The sequence below is a fragment of the Pundamilia nyererei genome, unplaced genomic scaffold, assembly GCF_000239375.1.
Source record: "Pundamilia nyererei isolate P.nyererei 1_Seehausen unplaced genomic scaffold, PunNye1.0 scaffold00036, whole genome shotgun sequence".
In the NCBI taxonomy this organism is placed as follows: Eukaryota; Metazoa; Chordata; class Actinopteri; order Cichliformes; family Cichlidae; genus Pundamilia; species Pundamilia nyererei.
In genome coordinates this window covers 3,977,454-4,001,651 of record NW_005187437.1, presented here as the reverse complement: position 1 = coordinate 4,001,651, position 24,198 = coordinate 3,977,454, and the positions used below count along the sequence as shown (strand labels likewise).

The following is a 24,198-nucleotide window of genomic DNA, read 5'->3' as shown; positions in this document are numbered from 1 at the left end:
CATTATGACTTCATGGGGGAAACACACAGATATCATTACCCACAGCGGTGTGCGCTGCACATCGAAACATGCTGCTGCCAAGAGCAATGGGAAAGGAAATGATCTTCAAAGCCAATAAATGTGCAGTTTTTACAGCATCTTTGAAACAATCACAAAGACATGTGTTTCTTTCTGTCAAAAAACAGAACAACACCAGCCGGTTTAAATTGGAGCTGTTATAATTTCTTTATTTTCTGTCAGATGAACAATGTTACGGTGGTGGATTTTGAATAATGAGCTCAGTGTGTGTGCAGGTGGGATGTAGTGTGGTTGTAAGGCCATGTGGTCAGCTCAGGCACAACATCTGTGTGTAAGGAGCAGATAATTAGAAGAAACTTGGCTTCATAAAAACCCAGTTTAAGGCAAATAAGCATCATCCTGAGATGAGCAGAAGAGGTCTATTTTGAAGATGGGAGCTCATTGACTGTCATTGTGTTGTTGTTGGTGTTGTTGGTGGAGAAGAAGCAGGTTCAAAACACTGCGAAACTCAAGTTGAGCTCAAAAAACTCCAGTTGATGCACTTCAGAGCAGCTCCTGAGTGGCTTTTTTAGAAGACCGAAACCACAAGGTAAAATCCTAGAGAGCAAAACTGAGTCACCACTTGTGGATGTTTTGTTTGCGTTATTTTCATGCTCATTTGATTAACACAGCAGTAAACATTTATGCACAAATGCCTTCGGTCAGGTGGACACACTCCTGAAGGTGTCCATTTATGACAGCTTGGCTCCTGGTGAGCTGCTGGACTGACCTTTATTTATTCAATTAACTATAAAGCTCTGAGGACACATTTGCAACACCTGGTTAACCCTTTGAAAACCCCACCCACTGTCGTATGTGAATACAGTTACACATATCTGCACGGTACCCACCCGCAAACCACTAGCCACCCACTCACCCACACAACTCACAGCCACAATGCAAGTCTTCTTAAAAGAGCAGCTGTCATTTGCAAGTCAAAAGAATAGTAAATGGGGTGCGCCACTGCAGCATATATCGCTTTGTGTGTGTGTCTGTGCGTGTGAGTGAGTTCATTTGACACCAGTGATCTTTGATTTTACTCTGCTGGATCTTTTAATTGCTTTTTGATTTATGGAGCCATAATGTTGCACACTCGGACCAAGTAATAGGATTTAACAAGACCTCCATTTCCCTTCATCATCTGTGGGTTGTGGGCTATATGTGTGAGCAGCATTCTTCTTAGTTTTTTTAATTTAATTTTTCTTAATCCATTTAGTTATTTTTCTCTTTTTAAATCTGATTTATCTTTTGTTTTATTGATGTATTTTTTATTTTATTATAATCTCTTAATAGCTTTTTTAAACCATCCCAGTTTATATATGAATAGATATTTAAATGCACACAGAGAAAGCGAGAGAGTGCTTTTACTGCCCAATGATGACACCTTGTGGTTGTAAGTGTTTATTGCAGCAGCCCAGGGGCGTCATGATGGCAGTCTGACACAGATGGTGCTGGAGAGCTGCTGGATGAGGGGAAATAAAAGACTTGGCATTGTCACCGCGAGAGGTCCTCGGGCAAAAGAGAAGACGAGTCAGAACAGGGAAGTTTATGTAGAATTACATCATAGCACTCTTCCAAATCGATGAAAGCTGGCAAGTAAGTACGGTGGGAAAAGTTGTTGAATAAGTTAAGCCAAAACTCTGTTGCTGTCCTCAGGTTTGTTTCGAGTATTAACAGATGACACAGACACACACATGCTGGCCCGTGATTTACCCATATACCACCTTCTCATCTAAAGGCACAGGAACAGACTTCAACTGCTCAGGTCCTACAGCTTCACCACAGGTTTTCTGCAGGCTGTCTCTATAATGAGAGCTTTCTATGCTGTGTCACATTAAAATTTCAAAATGATTCATCTTTTGAAAATTCTGCAGGCATTTACCTGCCGTGAAGACCGCCCTCGCTTTAATCTGACAACAAACAAATAAAATAATAGGCGTAGCTGCTGTAGGGGAAACACATTAGTTTCTGCAGGATTATTGATCTGGTGTCAGTGTTCGCAAACAGCAAGAAGTCACACTTTTGTTTAAGCTGTTTTATCCGATTGTTTAATGTTCTTTGTCTATTTTTTAATTTAAAGATGCGTAAAAATGAAACATTGGCGCAGTTTTGTCCTTCCAGGCAGCAGCTTTGTGCTGTTTCTTGTGCTCTTCACACATCAAGACATTTTCCTTTGAGAGGTCGTTTTTAGAAACACTGGAGCCAACTTCTGTGATTAGGAGCAAGAAGATTCACGACTAAAGATGTCTGTGAAGATTCTCAGTCATCCAAGTCATCGTAGTCTAAGGAGCTTGGAAAGAAAAGCGTCTGGACTTCTTTAAGTTTCTTCAAGACCTTTCACCCAATGACTGTATAAAAGATTTTTTCTGCTGTTTTCTACAGTCATTGGTTTCACCTTTCATCCAAGAAGCTTCTTCAGTTCTAAGAGCAATTGGTGGAGAGTCCCAGATTCACGACTCAAGGTTTTTATCGTCATTCCAGCACATGTATTCACAGTGAAATCAAATGACCTGCACAATTAACACCAACAATCTAATTTTTAATCAGACAATATTAAAACATCTGTAACAAAATGAATGCTGTTAATGCTCCAAAGGTAGTCGAACGTTAAAAGTCCGCTATGCCCCAGTAGCACACTCTGGTGCAGCTGTCATAGCTGATTCATTAAGTAGGCTTCAACACAGTCACATTCTGATAGAAAATGTACATAGAAATTGCTTTTGCGATGCTCTTGCACAGCAGGGTGCACACTCATTCAAGGAAACATGTCATTTATCCTGGAAACCGCAGCAGATTTTCAGATTAAATGTGCCCCAGTTCTTGGTGGCACAGTATTGAACTGAGTCTTCCTGCAAGACCCTCTTTGCCTCCTACATGCTAACATCCTCAGCTTTTAAAAGCCAGATTCACAAAACCAACCAATGTCACCCCCTTTGTTAAACAGCACAGCATCAGAACCTGCGTGGGCCTGACCATATTCATTTTATTTATCCAGTGCTAGCTGGATCGATCGCTGGAGATTGGGACACCCACGCGCACCTCTCAACCCAACCTAAACCCTCCTGATGGTCCTGATGGCCCTCACTGTAATCTAGATCAAGTCTGGCAATTAAGAAAATAGGTTGTTCAGGACTTGGAACACAATGAGGAGATTAAGAGATGGAAGTACACCTGCTGGAAAAACAGTAGGGGAACATTATGGCCCGTCAGGCCAAAGGTCGCAAGACAGTGAGTCCTGTAAGGCTGGTGGGAGGAAGAGAGTAGGAAGGATAACACAATGAATGTTTGCAGATGTGCTGTTTGAAGAGTGAGAGGTTAAGTAGGCTGTTGGTAATCATTTAGTGTAATGCAATAAATCGTCATGCAGATTTTTGACTTGGGCAACTTTATCAAAATTGCCCAATTTTCCTTTAACGCTGCAGCGTAGCAATAGTCAACACCGCCCAGAAAGTACGTCTTATTTTGAAATCTATCCTATAAAGAAACCATATATGTAATTTGCTCAGAGCAAAACTCGTTGAGTCATAGGGGGCAGGTGATGACCCAAATACTCTATCAAGTGTAGGCACATATATACAGTACAGTGCACTTTCCTTCTTCCCCTGTCCTATTTAACTCGATGTCTGACGTACGGTTAGCTCCATAATTTGTTGGACTTTTTCTTTTTTGCCTCTGTACAGCACAACAGTCACGTGTGACCAAAGTGCAGGCTTTTAGCTTTAATTGAAGTGTTTTTTTGTTGTTGTTTTTTCAAAGGTTCACAGAAGCTCTTTAGTAATTACAGCAATTTTGGAGTCTGGACAAACTAACCTCATTTTAAATATTCTATCAGCACTCATGTCCTCGAGAAACACCAGTTACCCCGTTCCCCCGGCAGCCACACGTGCCCACACCGTAACACTGCCGCCTCCATCTTCGACAGTAACGTGGGATGCTTCAGACGACGCTGGCTTCCTGTTTGCACATTGTTGTACATCCTCTGATTTTAGACTTTGACAGCGACTCACCTGTCTCCTCGAGAGCATTCTTGGCCTGGTTAGATATTGTGAAGTTGTTTTTCTTGTCTTATTATAGACTTAAGTTGCTTTCTGTAGTCTTTCAGGCCTGTTGGACCAGACAGCTGATTAGGCAACTCTTAAAGTTTCTGCTATCTCTCTGAGAAGTTTGTTTGTTTTTCTGCTCAGTGATGGCCTCCGTCACTTGAACTGACTTCTCTTGGGGCCTCATATTTGAAATTAAAGTGAAAAGCTATAAAACACAAATTCAAAACTTTGTCACTTTCTTTTGAAGTACCAAGGGAACAGGCCTCACCAGTCATCAGTCAGTTGTCCAATTAATTAGGAGCCTCTGAAGAAGGGGGACTGTGACTTAAACTAAACTGAATTAAAGCTGATGTCTGCACTTCAATCACATGCTGGTTCTTTGATTTAACAACATCTGTAGTGGTGTACAGAGGTAGAACTACAAACTTTGTATCTTTGCCTAACAAATTATAGTCCTAACTGTATAACTCTTTATTTTCATTGCACAGTCACAGTGTCAAACTGGAGAACCTTCCCACATCACTGCTACATGAAAGGCAATCAAATCACAATAAATAATTACCATATGTATAGAATAAAATATAGACAACATGTGCAGAGTTAAAAAAGTATGTGTGCAACATCAGGTATTAGCACTGATCAGGGCTATAAAAGCTGTCCCTGAGTCTGTTTGTCTGTGACCTCACCGTCCCAAATCTCCTGGCTATCAGATACTCATCACTGCTTATCAGTGCTGATAATCACATTAAAATAGGCCGCTTTTATTAACCTATAAAAGTCTTGGGCACAGCAGAGATAGGTGTCAGCATGCTTGCCCTCATAAACATGAAGCAATCATTTTGCAATAGACAATCCGAGGTTTATGTATTTAAATAATTAACGATTAAGGAAAATATGCTTGGTATAAACTGAATGTATACTAATCTAGTAAATTTTATTTTGACCAGATTCGATGAAATTTAATGTTTTAAAATGTAGCTAAATAACACGGATGTAATGAAATTATTTAGAGTTGGTCATTCTGGCGTAAATATTTTCCTCAGCTCCTGGTCTCAAGGGCCGGTGTCCTGCAGGTTTTAGATCTCACCCTGGATCAACGCACCTGAATCAAACGATTAGTTCATTACCAGCCTCTGGAGAACCTCAAGACATGTTGAGGAGGTCGTTTAGCCATTTAAATCAGCTGTGTTGGATCAAGGACACATCTCAAACCTGCAGAATACCGGCCCTGGAGGCCTCAGAGCATGCAAGGATGCAAGCTGCAGCCCTGAGAAGTTCTTCTGCATCAATGATGAATACTTCATAGATTTTAGCTTTAACGACTGCAGAAGGAGGCGGCTGGATGTTTTAAACATCGCTTCTTTTGATTTTACTTGAAGTAACCCACATCTCATCATGCTGACATGCACGAGAGCCATCTGTAGCTTGAAATAAAAGGCTGGGATCAAAGAACAAGTTTGACTTTTCACCTCTAACACAACCACAAATGTAACTACAAAAATCTATAAACATGAAATATTGCGCTCAAACAGGCACCTTTTTTAAAAACAAAAACAAAAACTACATTTTGATATTTGTGTGCTAGTTATGTGTGTGCTGGAGACACAAAGACGCGTGCAATCCTCCGACTATGTAGGAGGTTTGTTTAGGAATAAAGACTCTGTTTCATCAGATAAATCATTTTCTGGGAACGAGATGTTTTTGTCAAAATGATTCAGCTGAACGATCGAGATAAACATCTGAAGGTAGAACAGAATATAATAACTGCAAATTTTCCACCAAAGACAGTTCTCCTTTCCCTCACAAATGCCTGTTTATGCTCGCTCTGCTTAGGCAACATGCGCCCCTGCATTACATCATACAGTAGCTTCGACGAAATAACCCAAAATCCCAAAAAAAGGGGAAACTGTTCGAGGGGATTGGAGATTTGCTCTGTTATTGTTTTGCTGCAGTTCTAAACTTTCCACATAAGCATGAAAAACATACAAGGTCGGCTCTAAGTGGGCGTGCACACTATTGTTTGCATGCTCAGCAACCTGTAGCTGGATTCATGAATCATCGAGTTTCTCTCTGTCAGACACTTGAGAGATAGTCCTTTAGGCCTAGTGGTTGGATAAAAGAGATTTCTACTGTTTTATTTGGTCGCTGCTGCGTTGTTTTTGCACAATGAAGCCATGAAGCCGTCTCGTTCAGGATTAGAGCTCAAAAATCTGCCCTCCCAAGGAATGTTCTCTCACTTCCCCTAACAGCGTTATTCAACGTGTTGCAAGGGTTTTAAACCTCCAAGACCTTTAACTGTGTGCTTGTAATTATTGGTGGCTTGGTATTTTCATAATTAGGCAAATTAAGCACTTCCGTCTTGAACTGTTATTAGAAAATTACCGGAACATAGGAACATATGCATTTCTATTTCAAGCAAAGACACATTCAGGCTTTAAATAGCACGTCACTACTCTGACTGAGCACTCAAAGTACTTTTTTTTAATCACAAGCTTCATTCACCCCATCACACATGAATTCATGCAGTGCTTTATAGTGGGAGTACGGTTGGAAAACTCCTTACATATTATATGGATGTCTGCGCTCTTATTGTTTATGTCTTGTTCAGGAGCGGGAGTTTGCAACACAGTGTAGGAGTAAAACACCCCCAAAAAGGCTTGTCCTTTGTCTCTAGTGTAACGCTGAGTAGCACTTGTATGAGATTTTAGACCAGTGTGCAAAAGATCACGCTGCACCATCATCACCAGTTGGGGCGGCTGTAGCTCAGGAGGTAAAGTGGGCTCCTCCAGTCTGCATGGGGAAATATCCTTGGGTAAAATACTAAATACCAGGTAGCTCTTGGTGCGTTCATTTGAGGGTTTGTGTGTGTGTGTGTGTGTGTGTGTGTGTGTGTGTGTGTGTGTGTGTGTGTGTGTGTGTGTGTGTGTGTGTGTGCTCAAATACAGTAGAAAAGCATTATAACAATAATAAAAAAAAGAGAGACATGCTGCTATGGCTCATAGAAACCATGCTTGCTCTGCATCTTTCCTGCACTGTAATTTTGTGGTTTTTCTGGAGAAATTAAGGTGGTGCAACAAAAAGGTGAGTCAAAGCACATATGACTGGTGCTCCCAGCAGTGACTGCTAATTAATTTTTACTGTAGTTTCTGTTCGTTTCAATAAATGAAAAACAAATACAGACATCACTGTAAATCTCAGCACAACTAGAAAGCAGTTCCCTGAACTTGTGATTTGGCTCCCAGATCCAACATTAAATTAGCCTACATGTTCTAAGATGACATTGAAGTCTTAGTCCTCCAGCTATAATTAGATTTTGATAAATTGCATTACATGTATCATTATAGTGTATGTGCACTCATCTAAGTAATACTGACAAACCGCTCTGTTGCTCTGTAACGACATGAAGCCCTCTTCTCGGGGAAGAAGACAAAAGCAGGGCCTTCTCACTTCTTTGTCCCAGCTTAAAATTCTGAAGGGATTGCACTGAAGATGATGAATGCAGCTGCGTAGGGACTCAACGCCTCTGATTCAGAGTTTGAAGGGAAAATCTTGTCCAAATTCCCTGGTAGTCTCCTGAAGCATGACATTGTATGCAACCTGCCTTTGGTTTTGAAGGAAATTAGAAGGAACAAAAACACATGTTACACAAGCAGGTTCAGCAGAAATGATTTCACATGCAACGCCGATGTTGCCTTCCTTGTGTGTAGATGTTCAACACACAAGGAAGTCAACTCTATTAGTCAGAGTTTTCACAGTTAGTGGAAAAAGCTCCAAAAGGAAAAAAACGATTATTCCGGTGAGTTTCGACGAGTTAGGTGACATATGCAGTACACTCAGTGTCAAAACAAGCCACCGAACAACACGTTATTTATGTATTGCAACATTACTTGAAAGCTCGGTTCAATGCCATGTCCATATAGGGGAAATCTTTGCATTTTATGGATTACATCACATACTGTGTTATATAATGTCAGAATATTGTGCAACAACTCATCTGGGCTTCCAATAGGCTTCCCCTGAGAGGATTTATGAGGTAAAACTATGGAATGAGAGAAAACTATGAGCAGTAGCTTCCAAAAATATAGCAGACTTTAACTCTGAGCTGTTTCTGTGCATGGCTGGAACTCACAGCCGGCCTCATGTGGGGGGAACAGAGCTGCACCTTGAAAAGCATACTCATCATGGCAGTTTGACTTTATTTAACACTTACTTTTATTAGCAGTCAGACATGGAGAAGTAAATGCTCCCGGTCAGGACTAACAAGTCAAGGTGTGTTTTCTGTGGAAACGGAGCCCAGTAAACCTGAAACCGTGCACAAGGTTCACGTGGATGTGACTTTTTTTCACTTTCAGGCTGGTCAAGTTGCCCTGAACCAACCCCTTGTACACTTCTCTCTTGGGAATCTCTTTTTTTAGCGAGTCCTGATTGATGTTTGGTCAGGCTGTTTGTTAATCATGTACTCTCAAGGGCCACAATGCTTTGCTAAAGGCCAGAAGTTCCTCAGGTTGGGCTGCTGAAAGTGACCGCTGGCCTGGACCCCGGGCCCCAAAATACAGGCGGCACAAGGCCTGTCTTGTTCCTGTGGTGGCAAACTGAAAGTGGACCCAGCGTGCTGGACTGGGACACGCTTCGCAGCACAGCCTGGTAGTCTTCGCCCTCAGACCAGAGTAAATAAACACAACCAGCTACACAAACACTTTGGCTGGGGCTGGGAAAGCCCACGCACAGCCTGCTACTAAAGGAGAGCATCTAAGTATAGAGGGCTTGTTGCAACTGATGTTGCAATATTGTTTTTACAAGGAGTTGTTTCCAGGTCCATTTAGAGAGAAACACAAAGCGATGTTCAGCTAATAAAAACATATCTAACCGTGAAACAACATACCAGAGCTGTGTGCAACAGAAAAATTACATGTTTTTACTTTAACAGTGTGGCTTTTCCCTGCTGTGCTGCCCAACGATTAAAAAGATTCTTTATATAGTTTTCAACACTTGCATTCTTGCTTCTACTTTCATTAGATTTTAAATAAAATGAGGTCTGTTGCTTTGACATTTAGTCATGAATTCTCATGTTGTGGGCTGTTTTCCATCTTTTCTGTCTTATCTAAGAACCAAATGAAATTGTTTTTGTCAAGCAGACCTTGTGAGTTGCCATCCGGACATTATGTAACTGTGTAATTTAATGAGAGCGAGTTGTGTCAGGGGAATAACATAGCAATGCTATTTTCAACCTGCGCTATTCATCATCCTTGAAAAAAAAGCTTTAATGAAAATGCAAAGAAGATCAGAGTGGAGGTAGAGGTCGTAGGGTTGAAATCTGGAGTCTCTGAGCTGAGTGAAGTGTCCTTGTGTTGCATTCAAACAGAATTCATTCGGCTTTTTAGTTTTACATCAAACAAAATATTTCCAATTTTGTTCTGAACACTTGCAGGAAGTGACCGAAGCAATAAAGTGCAACCTTGTCCTTCTCATACTTTGCTTGAGTGTTTCTTTTAAAATGAAACACTGACAGCAGCTTCCTTAACCTTTGTGTGGCATTGTGGGACTTCACACTGGCATCACACATTTATTTATACAGTAATTAATTTTAAACTCCAGCTCTCTACTATGTCCAATTATGCCAGAAGTTTCTTCCTGTTGAAGCAGAGTTTTTCTTTCCCACTCTCACCAGGATCTTTAAGACAGCTGTAAGTCATCTGATTGTAGGGTCTTTACTGTATAATAGAAAATGTGTTGAGGCGACAGTAGTGATTTGGTGCTATAAGTAAAATTGATCTGTAATGAAAAATGTGTTGTTTGGGTCCACTGGACCCGTGGGTCATGAAAGTGTAGAGGTAACCAGCTGTAAATTGGGGTTGGGAATAAACAGCTTCTCCTGTGTCGAGCTATTTATTTGATGAAGACACTTGAAGAAGATTCTCTGCCCAGGGATTTTAGACGAGAGAGAAGATTTGGAAGATGATGAAGAGGAAGAAGGGAGTCCTTTTGACTTTACTGGATAGTGTTAGGGTTCCTGAGTCCAGGACAGAGTGTTGAGTTTTGGGCCTTGTTGCAGTATTCAATGATGTTTCTTTGGTTTTAAGCCCCTGGCTCCTATCTTGGTTTTAGTTTACATCTCTTTCCTCTCTAATGTTCTTATGTCTGTTCATGTCTCTGTGTTCTGTTTTGCATTGCTTTGTCTTGATTTTGTCTTTGATTTCATGTTTAGTTACTTGCTGTTTTGTCGGTCCTTTGTCTGCACTGTCTAGTTTAACTTCCCTCTCCTCAGTATTCCTGATCTATCTCCCAGCTGTTTATCCCTCACCTCATTATCATGTGTATAAATGTCCTACCCTGGTCCTTCGTCGCCTGCTGAGTCATTGCTGCTGTTTCCTCCATGTCAACACGCAGGAAACGGACTCCAACCCAGAACCTTACAACAAGGACTCCAACCTTCAGTAGACAGCCCACCGGCTCAACCAGGTGCTGTAGCAACAAAATCAATTCAGAGTGTAGTGAAAGTGAGTTTGAAGAAGCATCAGTGAACTCTGAGATGAGCCAACTTTTCAACTTTTCAGAAATTCAAAACAGGAGATGCTCCCTGATTTAATCTAAATTCTGTTAGATTCAAAAAGAACAGCTGTGCATTGTGTGTGTGAATGATTGGCAGGACGACACATCATCAAGTAGAAGAAGCACTTACACAACACAGATATTTTATAGGCTGGCACAAACAGACTATTCAGCTGGGCTGAACTCTGCTTAAGATAAACATGTTTTTTTTTCACCCATAATTTTCTGTTTGTGACAAAAATACAAAAAATGAATGGCACCTTTTTAACTAGGGTCAATTCTGAATATTAATTATGTGGTCTGCATTGTTTGGAACTGGAATAAAGTAAATATCTGTTAAGTATTTTTACTTAAATAATCATGGCTGTATTGACTTTAAAGACCCACAAATGCTGGATGAGTAACAAAAAAATGAACTCTACAAAAGAGTTAAATACATTTTCTTGGAACATCTGTACTATATTTGACTAAATTAAAAGAGCATGAAGGGTGCTGACCTTAAAAACATAATTTTGTTTGTTTGTTTTATGTGGGAAAAAACCCAAGAAACCTTCTTCCTTTGTGAAGGCAGATTAACATCTTTATTTCCCTCATGAAATAATAAATACAAATAATAAACAGAGAAATGAAGCAATACTTCTAACTACACTGTGCAAGTCTTTAAACATATTTATTCTGATGATAGAAACATGGAATTTTTCACTTGGAGGTGGATGTCACTGTGCACATATAGATTTAGCTACAGCAAAGAAGAAAGTAAATAAATCAATTTATTTTCCTACATTTTAACCTTTGCAAACAATCACAGATGAGAAGTGACAGGAAATGAGAGGAAAGAGATGCAACAAAGGACCTTTGAAGGAAATTTAACAGCAGCTTTGTTCAAACCACCATGATGACTCCCCCTCCCCCCAGCCTGTCGCAACAGACGGCTGCCCCATCCTGAGCTGGTGTCTTCCTGTTATAAGGGAGTTTTTCCTTCCCACTTTTGCCAAGTGCTTACTCATACAGGGTTGTTTGGGATTTTCTCTGCATTATTGTAGGGTCTACCTTACAATAACAAGCGCCTTAAAGTGACTGCTAATGTGATGTGGCGCTGTATAAATTTAATTGTGTTGTATATCATCACATTTCAATTTTTCAGATCCCTTGCAAGCTTTCACAACTTACCGCTACAAGCAAAAATAACAGAGAAATGTAAGCTTTGTGACAAGTCATGAAAAACAATCCTTCTTTACTGTAAAGCAACTGAAGCCTCTGAAATAATCAGCTATGACACATTTATTTTTCTTTGTGTCATGCACTGGACCTTGTGACAAACTACCCAGCAGTTGAGCACAAGCTTTTGCTTTTTTCTGACACAATAACCTCTAGCCATCAGGTCATTGGAAATAAGTCAATATCAGTTACTAGTGTGGATAAAATCTGGAAAAATAGGTTATGGTGTTGAAAACTAGACTAGATTAGACTTAGTTTAATGTCACTGAAAAAGTATAGAACTCAAACAATAAAGAGCAGTTTGCCATCTAATCCAAAGTGCAAGCAATATATGAGTGAGTAGCAATAGAGCCACTCATGCTGTCTGAGTCACTGCGGCCGCATGAATTCAAGTTTGCATTGTGAAATCACCTGGCCAGCAAACACATTACTCAGATATGAGATGTGTCACAACCGGACTCCACCCTCCCGCTCCTCCTCCCCTTCTATTTTTAAACAGGTTTTACTTCTGTCCATAATGAAAATATTTCTGTCCCCAGAGGAGTGAGCGCTCAAGGCCACATGTGTTAATGCCCTCCAGTTTATGGGCCTTTACGTTACTATAACAAAAGCTACTTTTTAAGAATATGTTTTTTTAAATGGTAAATGGCCTGTATTTGTTTATTTTCTAGTCCCTAAGGACCCCAAAGCGCTTTACACAATCTGTCATCCACCCATTCACACACTGGTGATGGCAAGCTACATTGTAGCCACAGCCACCCTGGGGCGCACTGACAGAGGCGAGGCTGCTGGACACTGGCGCCACCGGGCCCTCTGACCACCACTGGTGGTGGTCAGAGGGCCAGTTTATTTTAACAAACTTAGAGAAACAAAATGATAATCTGAGATAATAATGGAAATTACACAGCAAGAATGACAAACTAATGGGAATGACACAAAGGCCATGTTTGGAAAGCACTGACAGCAGCTCTTCGTGTCCGGTCATGCCGGATGATAACCCAGACAGTCTGAGTTTGTACCAGGATTAAAAGGCTTCATCGTGTGGGCAGTTTCAACAAATAAAAAGATATAAATGTGGATTTTGTTTCATTTTACATTTGTTTGAATTATAGTCCAAATTAAGCAGTTGAAAGCTTGTGAAACAAGTTTCCCACAGATATACTCACATATACAATTTACAGAATTATCTCTAACTCAAAAGACAAACAGCTTAACCCTGTGTGCACTGAATTAACAAAAAACAAATACTGTGTGAACATATTCATAATAATAATAATAATAATAATAATAATGGATTGCATTTATATAGCACTTTTCGGGGCCATCAAAGCGCTTTACAATTCCACTATTCATTCACTCTCACATTCACACACTGGTGGAGGCAGTTACAGTTGTAGCCACAGCTGCCCTGGGGCACAGAGTGAGCACCATTTTTGCAGATATTGTATGAAAACGAATCGTTAGTTATGATCTGCTGCCTATCTTGGCCAGGTCTCCCTTGAAAAAGAGGTTTTTAATCTCAATGGGATCTTCCTGGTTAAATAAAGGTTAATAAATAAATAAATTAGTTTGAAATTGTGCAAAAGCTGCTTCATCCTGTGTGCAAGAATCAGAAGAAAAATACCTTATTAATCCTTAAGGAAACTCCAAGACAATAAGAACAGTAACAGTCTGAACTAAATTAAATAATACAATTTATTGCAAAGTTAAATGATATAATATATTTAAATGAATGTAATTATAAATATCCACAATATTACAGCGATTAAATATATGATATGATTGACATTTCACTCTAAACTATAAAACTTGTTATTTGTTATTTTCACTATAGAGGATGTGCAAAAGGGTGTAACTAATGTACTTGTGTACTGTACGACAAGATGAAGGAATTGTATGGAGAGAGAGACACAGGCAGGAATGATTTCCTGTGTTGTTCAGTGGTGCATTTGGGTAATCTCAGTCTCTCACTGAACGCGCTCCTGTGACTGGCCAGCATGTCGTGGAGTGGGTGGGAGGTATTGTCTAGCAGGTATTATAAGGTATTGCCCTTATCTTGGACAACATCCGCCTCTACAACACCACCGTCCAGCTCCATCCCCAAACATTACTGGCCTCGAGGATCAGTTTATTGAGTCTGTTGGCATCCGAGACCCTCAACCTGCTGCCCCAGCATGCAGCAGCATAGAGGATGGCACTGGCCACAATAGACTCTGACAGCATTGACCGACAAATGTTGAAAGACCTCAGCCGCCCCAAGTGCAGAGGTGTTTTTAACATAGCCCAGTTTATTGTCTATATGTACTCCGAGGTATTTATAGTCCTCCATTGTCCACACTGAACCGCTGGATTGAAACAGGGATCACCGGTTTCCTGGTCCCTGCCACGCTGCTTGGCCATGTGTACATTCTTCCACATGTTGACTATTGCAACCCCCCTCAACCCCCCCAGCTCCACCCCCAACAAAAAAACAAAAAACAAAAACACACACAGACAAAAAAACAAAAACACTAATTATTTGTTTCTCACAAACACTCTGTCATATAATTTGACCTCTGGTCAACCTGCCCATGAGCCAAGTGAATCATTTCCTGTCTCATGGACACAACTGGGAATGACAATTGGCAGTCTTCCAACAACTGTGATGTATTGGAATTAATTGTTTTGACAAATGACACAACTGATCTGGACCCGTATTTTCTGTTAGGATGTGTGAGCTCACAGATTTCAGTGAGGGATAAAACTTTAAGACTGAGTGTAATTATCAGCTAGACGTTAATGGTGGTAAATTAATATTTTAAAAAAATTACAACCACAATCCCCCCAAAATTAGGACAGTGTGTAAAATGTAAAACAGAACACAGTGATTTTCAATTCTCATAAATCCAATGAAAAAGACACATCCAATGTTGAAACTTCCAAAACTTTAAGGAAACAATAAGGTCATTTTGAATTTGATGGCAGCAATACGTGTCAAAAAGGTTTGACAGGGCCATGTTTATCACCGTTATCACCTTTTAACAGCAGTCCATAAGCCCAAGGAGACCAGCTGATGGACTTGGATCGGAGCATATGTAGCTGTAGAACCTGTATAAGCCTTTCAGGATTGATGGGGCCTTTCCAGATGTGCGAGTTGTCAATGCCGTAGGCACTAACGCACTCCCATACCATCAGAGACACAGGCTTTTTAAAGGACTAATGATAAAATAATGAGCTTGATGGTCCCTCTTCTCTTTAGTCAGGAGGATGGAACGTCCATGTTTACTAAAATGAATTTAAAATTTTGATTCAACAGTTTTCCTTCTTTTTTGCATGATAGAGCTTTAACCTCGTTTGTGGATAGCATAACAAACACAGTGTTCACAGTGTTTCTGAAATTGTGTCCAAATTTGTGGAGGAGGATGTTTGCAGATTTGTGAAGTCTGCATCTGTAAGTTGCTCTTTTTATATTATGTTGCCAGATACCCTAACCTGCAGCATGGTCCTCCAGTTGTGTCTCTCAAATATCACTTTTTTTTCCAGCTTTTTGTTGCACCATCCAAAATTTTTTGAGATGTTTTGCTCCCCTTGAATTCACAATTCGCTCATATTTTCTATGAAATAGTTATATTAAATATTACATTATATGGTTTTTGAGATTAGAAAATGATTACATTGAGTTTCTATTTACATAGCACCCTTACTTTCTTTAGAATTGGGACTGTGTGATAAAAGCTTCATGTCAACGTTTTCCAGCAGCAACAGCCTAATGTGAGATCTTCTCATGCGTATGATCTGTTTTTCACTTTTAAGTTGTAGTAACTTTTAGTCACAGATATTAATACACAGCACTAAGCTGAGTTACTTAAGCAAGCTTTGAATGATTATGATAGGCGCTCTAAGATTAATTAAATGATTCATCCATAAACAATTACCCGTCATGACTCACTGCCACGACTCTATAAAATATTAGGTATGGATCAAAAGTACATGTGTCACGCATTATTCCCGTATAGAAACCGATTCTTGTAAAAGAGGTCAGTTTAAAGGCGTACAGCTAAAAATAAACTGTTGCTTTTTTAACTAAGACGATTTATGGGGGCGCTGTCGAATATGAAACGCTGTAATACATGGCAATACACAAAAGGTGGATTTAAAATCAGTTTGAAAACACAAAAAAACTCAAAACAGTTCAATCTAGTAACGAAACACTGGCGGAATCGTTCCGCTTCTACTGCGTGTGTGACGTCAACCGGAACTGACGACGGCAATGAACGGAGTCGTTTTTAATGTAAAAGGTTTTAACGTAAAATAAACTATAGTTTTTTTTTTATTTTTGGCAGGTTCAAATTGAAAGATTTGATATATTTAAAAATGTGCCTTTAATTTGTGAAATTCACTTTTAAGATATCCGAAAAGTAGTTTGACCTCCATACCCAGGATGCACTTCGGCTTGCCATCTTGTCGCGTAAGGAGAGCGGCGGGCAGGAGTTAGCTGCCCGTTAGCTCACAGCCGCCGTAGTAAAGTGGTTATCTGTCAGCTAGTTGCTAGTAGCTGCTGCCAAAAGTGAGCTGTCCCCACGGCGAGAGCCAAACTTCGCCGACTTTGGGACGTTTTCTTCCCACACTGCTGGATTATATATTATTTTTTGACAAGCCGAGGAGTTGTTTACATCATGATGTCGCACATGCTGGTGCCGAGGTAGGGAAAAGTAGCTAACATCAGATAACTTGGCTAACTGCTCAGAAGTACATATATAGCTGAGAGAGGAGAGTGGTCTGAGACACCGGGCCCGCCTCAGACTAAAGTACCGGTGGCAGCTGCTCAGCAAGAACTTTGACAAGGGCCTGTTTACAACTCCGCTGCCGGGACACAAGGAAGGCCGACCGTGTGTGTATGTGTGTGAGGGACAGTGTGTGAGAGGGAGAGAGAGGCCGGGAGGAGGAGAAGAGCTTCGGCCCGTCTGCTGCGACCGGACACCGCGGAAACGTTGCGGGACTCCTGTCGTGGTCTGGCCTCGGTTGTGACACGTTTTTTTCCTCGGACAGGAGGGAGAAGAAAGAGGAACGGTATGGAAATGTACTGTGACGGTACATGCCTGTGTCAAATCCTTTATCTGTGAACACTTAGCAAGAGCAGTAAGCGCAGCTCTTGGTTTCATCTGGGAGCTGACAGAACTTGACGCAGTTAGTCAACATGTCGAAAATGCAGGCGAAGAAGAAAAGTTGTTTCCAGATCACGAGTGTAACGCAGGCTCAGGTGGCGGCGAACACCATCCCTGACGACGCCGAGAGCTTGGACGATCCGGACGAATCCCGGACGGAGGATGTGTCGTCGGAAATATTTGACGGCTCTCGGGGTGAACTGGGGGTGTGTGACAGGAGCTCATCCGAGGAAACCTTAAGCAATGCCGGGGAGTCTCAGGAGGGCCAGCTGCCTAACACGGGGCCTGTCAACGGGGGGCTCTCTCATAATATCAGTATGGTCTCTGGGCGTGCTACCCCACATAGTGTTGGAGGAAGTGTGGGCATGTCAGCTACAGCTCAGCCCTTTGTTTCAGGCTCAGCCACCACTGCGGTCCCTGGTTCCACTGTATCTAGCACTGCTGCTCAGACAGCTCCCGTGAGCACCAACTTTACTTCCCGTTTCAGAGTTATCAAACTTGACCATGGTACTGGAGAGCCCTTCAGACGGGGCAGGTGGACATGTACTGAGTACTATGAGAGAGATTCAGATTCAAATATTAATCGGAGTGACAGTATAAAGTCCACTTTGACTCATGACCTCAGTTTAGACCGGGACAGTGGATTAGGAGCCACTGGTAATTCTGTCTTCACTAGCAGTTCTCAGACTTTGGACACCACCACGGAGAGCGGCTACTCTGCCTCTGTTGGAAACCCCGCCCACCCACACCCTTCAGAGTCTTGGCAGCAAGGCTACAGCTTGGCTTCTCAGATAGGAAGCGGAGCAAGTGCCTTCCAACCCACGGGGTACACAACTTCATCATCACAGCAATCATATCAGGCTCAGGTTAATATGTTGCCTGTAGCTGCTCAGACCTTCCCCTCTAACAGCTTCAATGGTGTGCACCAATCTACAATGCAGCAGAATACTTCCATGCCTGCTGCCCCACAGGCCCAGCAGTTTCCTTACTCAACTCATCAGCCCCACTTTGGCTCGAGCGCTCAGAACCTTCCTGTGACTTCCATTGCTGTAGGACTCCCAACTAGACAAGTGTCCCCACCTGTAATGACCCCTACTGGTCCTGGATCAGTGGTGCCAGGTGGAGAAGCAGCTTCAGCCCAGGGCCTATCGCTGCAAGCTGGTGGCGCACCATCTATGGTAGCCCCCTGTCAGGCCGCTGGTCAGACTCAGCCTTCAGGAGGGTTAGGCATTGCTCCTGCACCTTCCACCACCACTACCTCTCACAGCGGTGGCCATAATGTGCCTTCCACAGTGCCCAGTATAACCAACACTTCTCCGGGTGTGCCAAGTCCCGGACACCCAGGAGGACATATCCAGCTCCAGGGGGCTCACGGAGGAGCCACAGTAGGCCTTCCCCCCGTCTTCAGTAACCAGCCAGATGATAGCGGACCGAATACTGATGCCCTACCTCAGCACACTGCCGGTGTGGTGCCAGAAAAAGATGGTGTGAATCCTCTCAGCGAGGGCCCCAACCCACCCTCTCCTGCTGTCAACAGCCTCTTTGGCATCCATATTACCATGGATATGGACGGGGACAGGTAAGAGAGTAAACAAATGCCTACAAGAAATTTTCATTTATTTATTTGTACTTAAAATCTAGCACTAATAGACTTCTACAGCTAGCGACTTTGTATCTGGAAGTGTGCCCTCACACTAAGCATTGTTGTTTCATTCTGGAGCAGTGTGGTCATACTCAACACTGTGTAGAACACCTCTTTCGTCATCACTTCCCAAATAAAGCATGCTGTGACTAAGTATTCAGTAGTACAAACACAAAGCAGTATTTAATTTTTTTTTTTTCCGAGTTATGTTTTTGAGGAAGTTTGGATTCGAGGAGTAGAGGGCAAATAAAAACGGGTGTAGATGGGAGCTAATTTCTGTCTTTGTCAGTAATGGGGCACTCACACTGGATCAAGTCCATACTGAATAGTTGTCTTTTCACCATCCCTAAAACTCCTGTTCAGCCACAGAATGTGTTTCTGCTTTTGAGTGGACGATAACGGGCTCTCGAATAAGTTGCAACACAGACAGTAGCTGTTATGCAGCCACCCCCCCAAATGTGGCTTAAAAAAAAAAAAAAAAAAATTCTCCTTTCTGTCGAGATGGTTAGCATACTCACCATGAGCAGTTTTCCCAGTCTTCCCAACCTTGTTAATGCAGACGCCTCACTTGCCTACACAGTGGGCTTCTAATGTACACGTGGTCTACTTTAGGGTCTGTTGAATGGCCTTTGCAGACCTTGAGCTGAAATGTTGCTGCTCTTTTCGACGCAGACAGTACTGCTGGAGAGGTGATGTTTGAGCCAAGAATAACCTGGATGGCGTCCACACACACACACACACACACACGCGCGCGCATACTCTGTCCTGTATTTGTGTTGGTCTCTGTTTATTAGTGTGCTTATTGTGCATGACATAGTTAGAGCAGTAGGGTGTGTGTTTGAGGAGAAGAGTCCTGATTTTTATTGCCTTTAGTCCAGATACTGATGAAGCAAGTCATATTTGCTGGAGATTTTTTGTCTTAGCAGCATTAAACAAGGCTGAATATAATGAGCGGATCGCAGTGTGCGTCATCATAAAGTGCCGATTTCTTGCTGTGCACGTGCGTGAGACTGAGTGAACGAAGGTGACATCAGTGATTGTGTAGATTGTGGCAACAGGACAGGACGTGTCAAGAAGGTGGTGTGGACAGATGGGAGACACACACCTACATGACAAACACCTGTGGAAATGATAGTAGGCACGTAAGCTGTTTGTGTGTCAGCAATGACACAGCTGACCAAATCAGCTGAACGATAGCTACCTTCTGCTCTGTCTACTTTAAGGTCTGTTCTGAGTCGTCAATGTTGAAACATCAACTTCATTCAGTGTTGACTCATGATATTCTGATATATTGTCTTTGTGTGCACTCGCTCTGCTCTAACATTGTAGCAGTACTGTGTGCTGACATAGGTCCATCACAATTAGCATTACAGCAACATAGTGTTACATTGATCTAATATCAAATGCCGCCCCTCTAAACCCAGGCTCAATAGGTTTAGTTAAAATTCCAGTTCAAAGATTCTTGGTCCTGCACATGACATGGGGCATATTCAACTGATGAAAAACTAGTTGAGCTCATTCGGCTACATGGGGTGATGCTTTCTGATGCTTAGAAATGTTGTTTAAAAGCCTTTTTTTTCCCTTTTTTTTTTTTTCTTTCCCCTGCCCCGAGGTCTGACCTGAAACTGTAAGAGATGCTGTGCCCTGTTACAAGCATACAGAGTAGATGTTGACCTTTTGGTTAAAGTTCATATGTCAGTACTTCAGTTTTTCACTTTTCCTCCTTTGTTGCTGCTCGTGGCTGCAAGTGCATGTTGCTATTTATGAAACAAATATAACATTTTATCTGTTTCACGTGCTCATTTTTCACAGACCTCAAAACCTTTGTGAGGAGAGGTTGTGGGGAAAAACGAGTTGGGCTGCCGGTGGCATCATTTTTATGCACATCTCTTAAAGTGTCATGTTAACTTGTAACTCATAACTCTTGTAAGTCTCAGATAGAAACGGATTGTAAAAAAGGAAAAGTTTTTAATGAAACACACCCAGCTTGTCCTCTTCCCGTTGGGTGAACGACCGCTGTCTCGCTTAGGAATCTGTTCCAAGTTTCATTGTTCTGTTTTGAATTAGAGTGCATCACAAAAAGTGGAACAAAGCATTGTGGGGGTGGAGTTGTGAGATGACAATGATTTTCCTCCAGCTTGGAATGGTTAGTGTCTATGCTCGGCGGTCTTCGCCAAATAAAGTGATGAAGCTGCCCCGGGACAAATCGATTTCCATCAGTTGGAGCAGTTGGCTCTCAACTCTCCCAGGAGAGACCACCCCCCTGTTGTAACGCCTCAGTTAGGAATGTTAATTAATAATGTGTAATTGATGACATTGTTTCAAGCGGCCTAGCAGTGGAGGCTTAATTATGCAACAGGATAAAATGCAGTCTGCAGCTAATTCTGAGACTGTTTGCCATTTTGTTGTTTCATTTTCAGGAACTGAACATAAGGCAGATTGATTATGTACCTGTAGGTCATGTGATTATGCTTTAAAAATGCCTTCTGTTTTCACGTGTTATTACTAAAAAATACTACTCCTGGTTTATTTATATCCCGGTACTTTGCCCCATGCCCTCCACTTCTTACTAGAGCCTTTTTCCTTACATCTGACTTTTCTCAGCTGCTCCTGCACAGCGTCCACCTTTCCCTGCCCGATACCGTTGCCATTTTTCTTGAGGAAGTTCAGGCAGGTCCTGTTTGTTTTCTGTTTGTCTTTTTGAAATACTGTTTTGACTCATTTTCTGTGCTAAAGTGTAGGTTTGGCTGAGATGAAGCTTCCAAAATGGTGAAAATGAAAGATTAATTACAGCTTCTGTATATTGTTGCAAGTGATTATCTTGTATGGGTGGTGATCATGTAGATTATATGGCTTTGAGACCTTTACAGAAGCAGATTGGTGGTGAGAAAGCACACGTCCGAATCAGTCTTTACCTCAACAGACCCACAGTACAAAGTCCACGTTTTTTTTGTTTTGTTTTTAAAAGGGAAGAGAAGCAGTGTCATGTGTCCGACATGTTTTGCTCAGACACCTACTCTCACCAACAACATGAAAGAGCGTTTCTGTAGTGAGGACCCATCCGATCTGCAGAATCTGCCATCATGTGGTGACAGAGAGGGCAGTGCCGTAAACTGATTGTCATGACGTTGTCAGAGGTTTACATGTGGAAATGGCTTGTTTACCTTTCCTCACCTTTGTGCATATAAGCACCTTCATATTTGAGAGCTCCACACTGAGTTGTATGCGAAGAATATGAACGGCAGTAACCCAAGTGAAGGGAAATTTCCGGTCATTCTGCATGTTTGAAACAGCTACCATATAATCACACGCTTTGGTTTATAAACTTTAGGTTTCCGCCAGATTAAAAGACTGCTGCTCTTATCTGCAAAGCAAGCTGATCTACATGTGCCAACCAAAAGAGGGCAAGACAGCTGCCAGACTTTCTCAACTTCCCTGACAGTCCACTAATGTCAGCACAGTAAAGTTGCGGAAACTCAAATATTACGCTGTGAATTTCTCCTCATTCACATTGAATGTCACACAAAGCTTTGTGAAAGGTCAGACGCACAGTGAGTTCAGTTTTAGGGGAAACTGTGATTGATCTGCCTCCAGAGGAGTTACACTCCTGCAGCATTTTAGGGGAAGAGTGATACTCAGTTAGTGGAGAGTCATTTTACTGGAAGGGGGGCAACATTTAATGCAGATGGCATTCTTTAAAGCAGCTGCCAGCAAGAATGTGTTAACAGTGGATTGACTTAAAGCTGAGTAAGAGCTTAGCGAGTAGCTCAACGGTTAGCCTGTAATGATTCTCAGCTGACTATTTTGTCACAAATGAGTTGTTTTGGATCTCATCTAAAGAAGAATACTTAAGCCACCTTTTCCACAGCTTCTCTCTTCCATGCCTATAATATATATTGGTAAATTTTGGTAATATTTTTCCTTAAGAAAGCATGTCTACTTTCAGTTTTGATAGTCTGAATGTGCATGTGTTGTAGTGCCTTACCCCCTTTGACTTGTAGTTGGAAAAGATTGAGAACAGTGTGGGATGAACAGGCAGGTTTGGGGATGGTGTCTGTGTGTGTGTGTCTGTGTGTGTGTGTGTGTGTTGGTTGGTTTGGTTTCTATAGTGCCTGGAGACAAGGCAGCAGCTATTTTCCACAGATAGCTGACCTGCCTGAACTTCCAGGGGACATATTCCAGGACTGCTGAATGGCTGTGATTGTGGGATGCCCCGGGCTGGAGACTGAGCAAGCGGGTCTGCAACAGCTCCGTTTTTGGGCGAGACCTCTCAGCCTGCCCTCCTGTCTGTCTCCGTCTAGCGCAGTCTCTGTTTCTTGAAACGGAGCTGGTAACACACTCTGTCTGTTTCTAAACTGCTGATGCAGTTTTTTTTCGTTTGCCATAACTGTCTTTTCTGGTTTAATTAAATAACAGTGCTGTTCTTTCATCAGAAGCCTCAGGTCATACTTGGGCTTCCCTCTGCTTTAAATTTGTGCTGGAAGTTTAGGGGTTGAGCAATCACCAGCATTTTTTACATGCTTAATAACCGACCAAATCTGGCTTTTAATCGTGCCTCCTCAAACTACCCTTACAGTGCTGATTACTGGTTTCACTAACTTGGCCAAAAATGGCCCTCTTCATGTGATGGCACAGTAAATTGATTTTAAGATTTTTTTCTTAGGTTTTTTTTTTAAATTTATTTTATTTTTATAAATAAAGACTCACAGAGGTCAGTGGTGTGAGGTAAAGTGGCGGAAAAAGTTAGCATAGCAGGACCCACCCTGTTATCGCAGCAAGATGTGGTCAGGGGATCACTTCCAAATAGGACGGGTCTGCCAAGGCAAGTAAACAGCCAAGAGCCTGGCGGGCCACTGTAGCTAACTCAGTTTGTGCTGGAAGCAAAGCAATTAAATCAACCAGAGTACGTTTCAGGAATGAGGACAATGTCTGTAAACCGATGGTGTTTTTTCAAATCTGAGTATAAAACAGGTTCGACTGAGTGGTTACAGTATGATAGTTATGCTTCAGCTCTTTTCAAAGGGTGGCCTCCCAGCGTAGGGACTAGCTGTTGACAGGTCCTCGTTGCCAGTTTGTACTTCCTACATGTGACTGATGTGTAATGTTCCAGTCCATGTTAGCGATGTCACCAGAAGCAATACTTCTGCTGTACCAATCGATACCTAAATTCTGAAAACGCAGTGTTATTTGTTTTTTATTTGGAAACTGTTGACAGCGGATGTACAGAGGCAGTGAGGGACAGCATATGGCTACACGTTTTAAAATCTAGCCTTATCATGCTGTAAGAAGAAGCAAACCCACAAGCGAAGGATATACTACATGTGGAAGACGTACACTGGTGCAGCCTGATACTGAAAAAGCAAAAAAGCTGGATTGAATGTTGGCAACAATGAACTGATCCATGGTTTGATCCATTCAGTCCTGTAGTGTCGTGTGTTGACTGTGCGATAGCTTAGCTGCTAGCAGCAAAACTAAGCTTAGCGATGTGGCTGCAGGTTGGAGATATTTCACAGCTGCAACACTCACACATTCTGTTTGTGTGTTT

The 24,198-nt window shown here is 41.9% G+C and overlaps 1 protein-coding gene across 3 annotated transcripts in view; it reads left to right on the top strand.

Annotated features, from left to right (window-relative positions):
• Positions 1–16,298: 16,298 nt before the first annotated feature.
• The window catches only part of tsc22d2 (TSC22 domain family 2), a 30,041-nt gene continuing 22,141 nt past the window's right edge, over positions 16,299–24,198 (top strand). For all 3 annotated transcript variants that reach the window (XM_005730345.2, XM_005730344.2, XM_005730343.2), the window contains exon 1: positions 16,299–18,590. In XM_005730345.2, the coding sequence (XP_005730402.1) occupies positions 17,044–18,590 (1,547 nt within the window). In that variant the 5' untranslated portion in view covers positions 16,299–17,043. The remainder of the gene's footprint in view (positions 18,591–24,198) is intronic.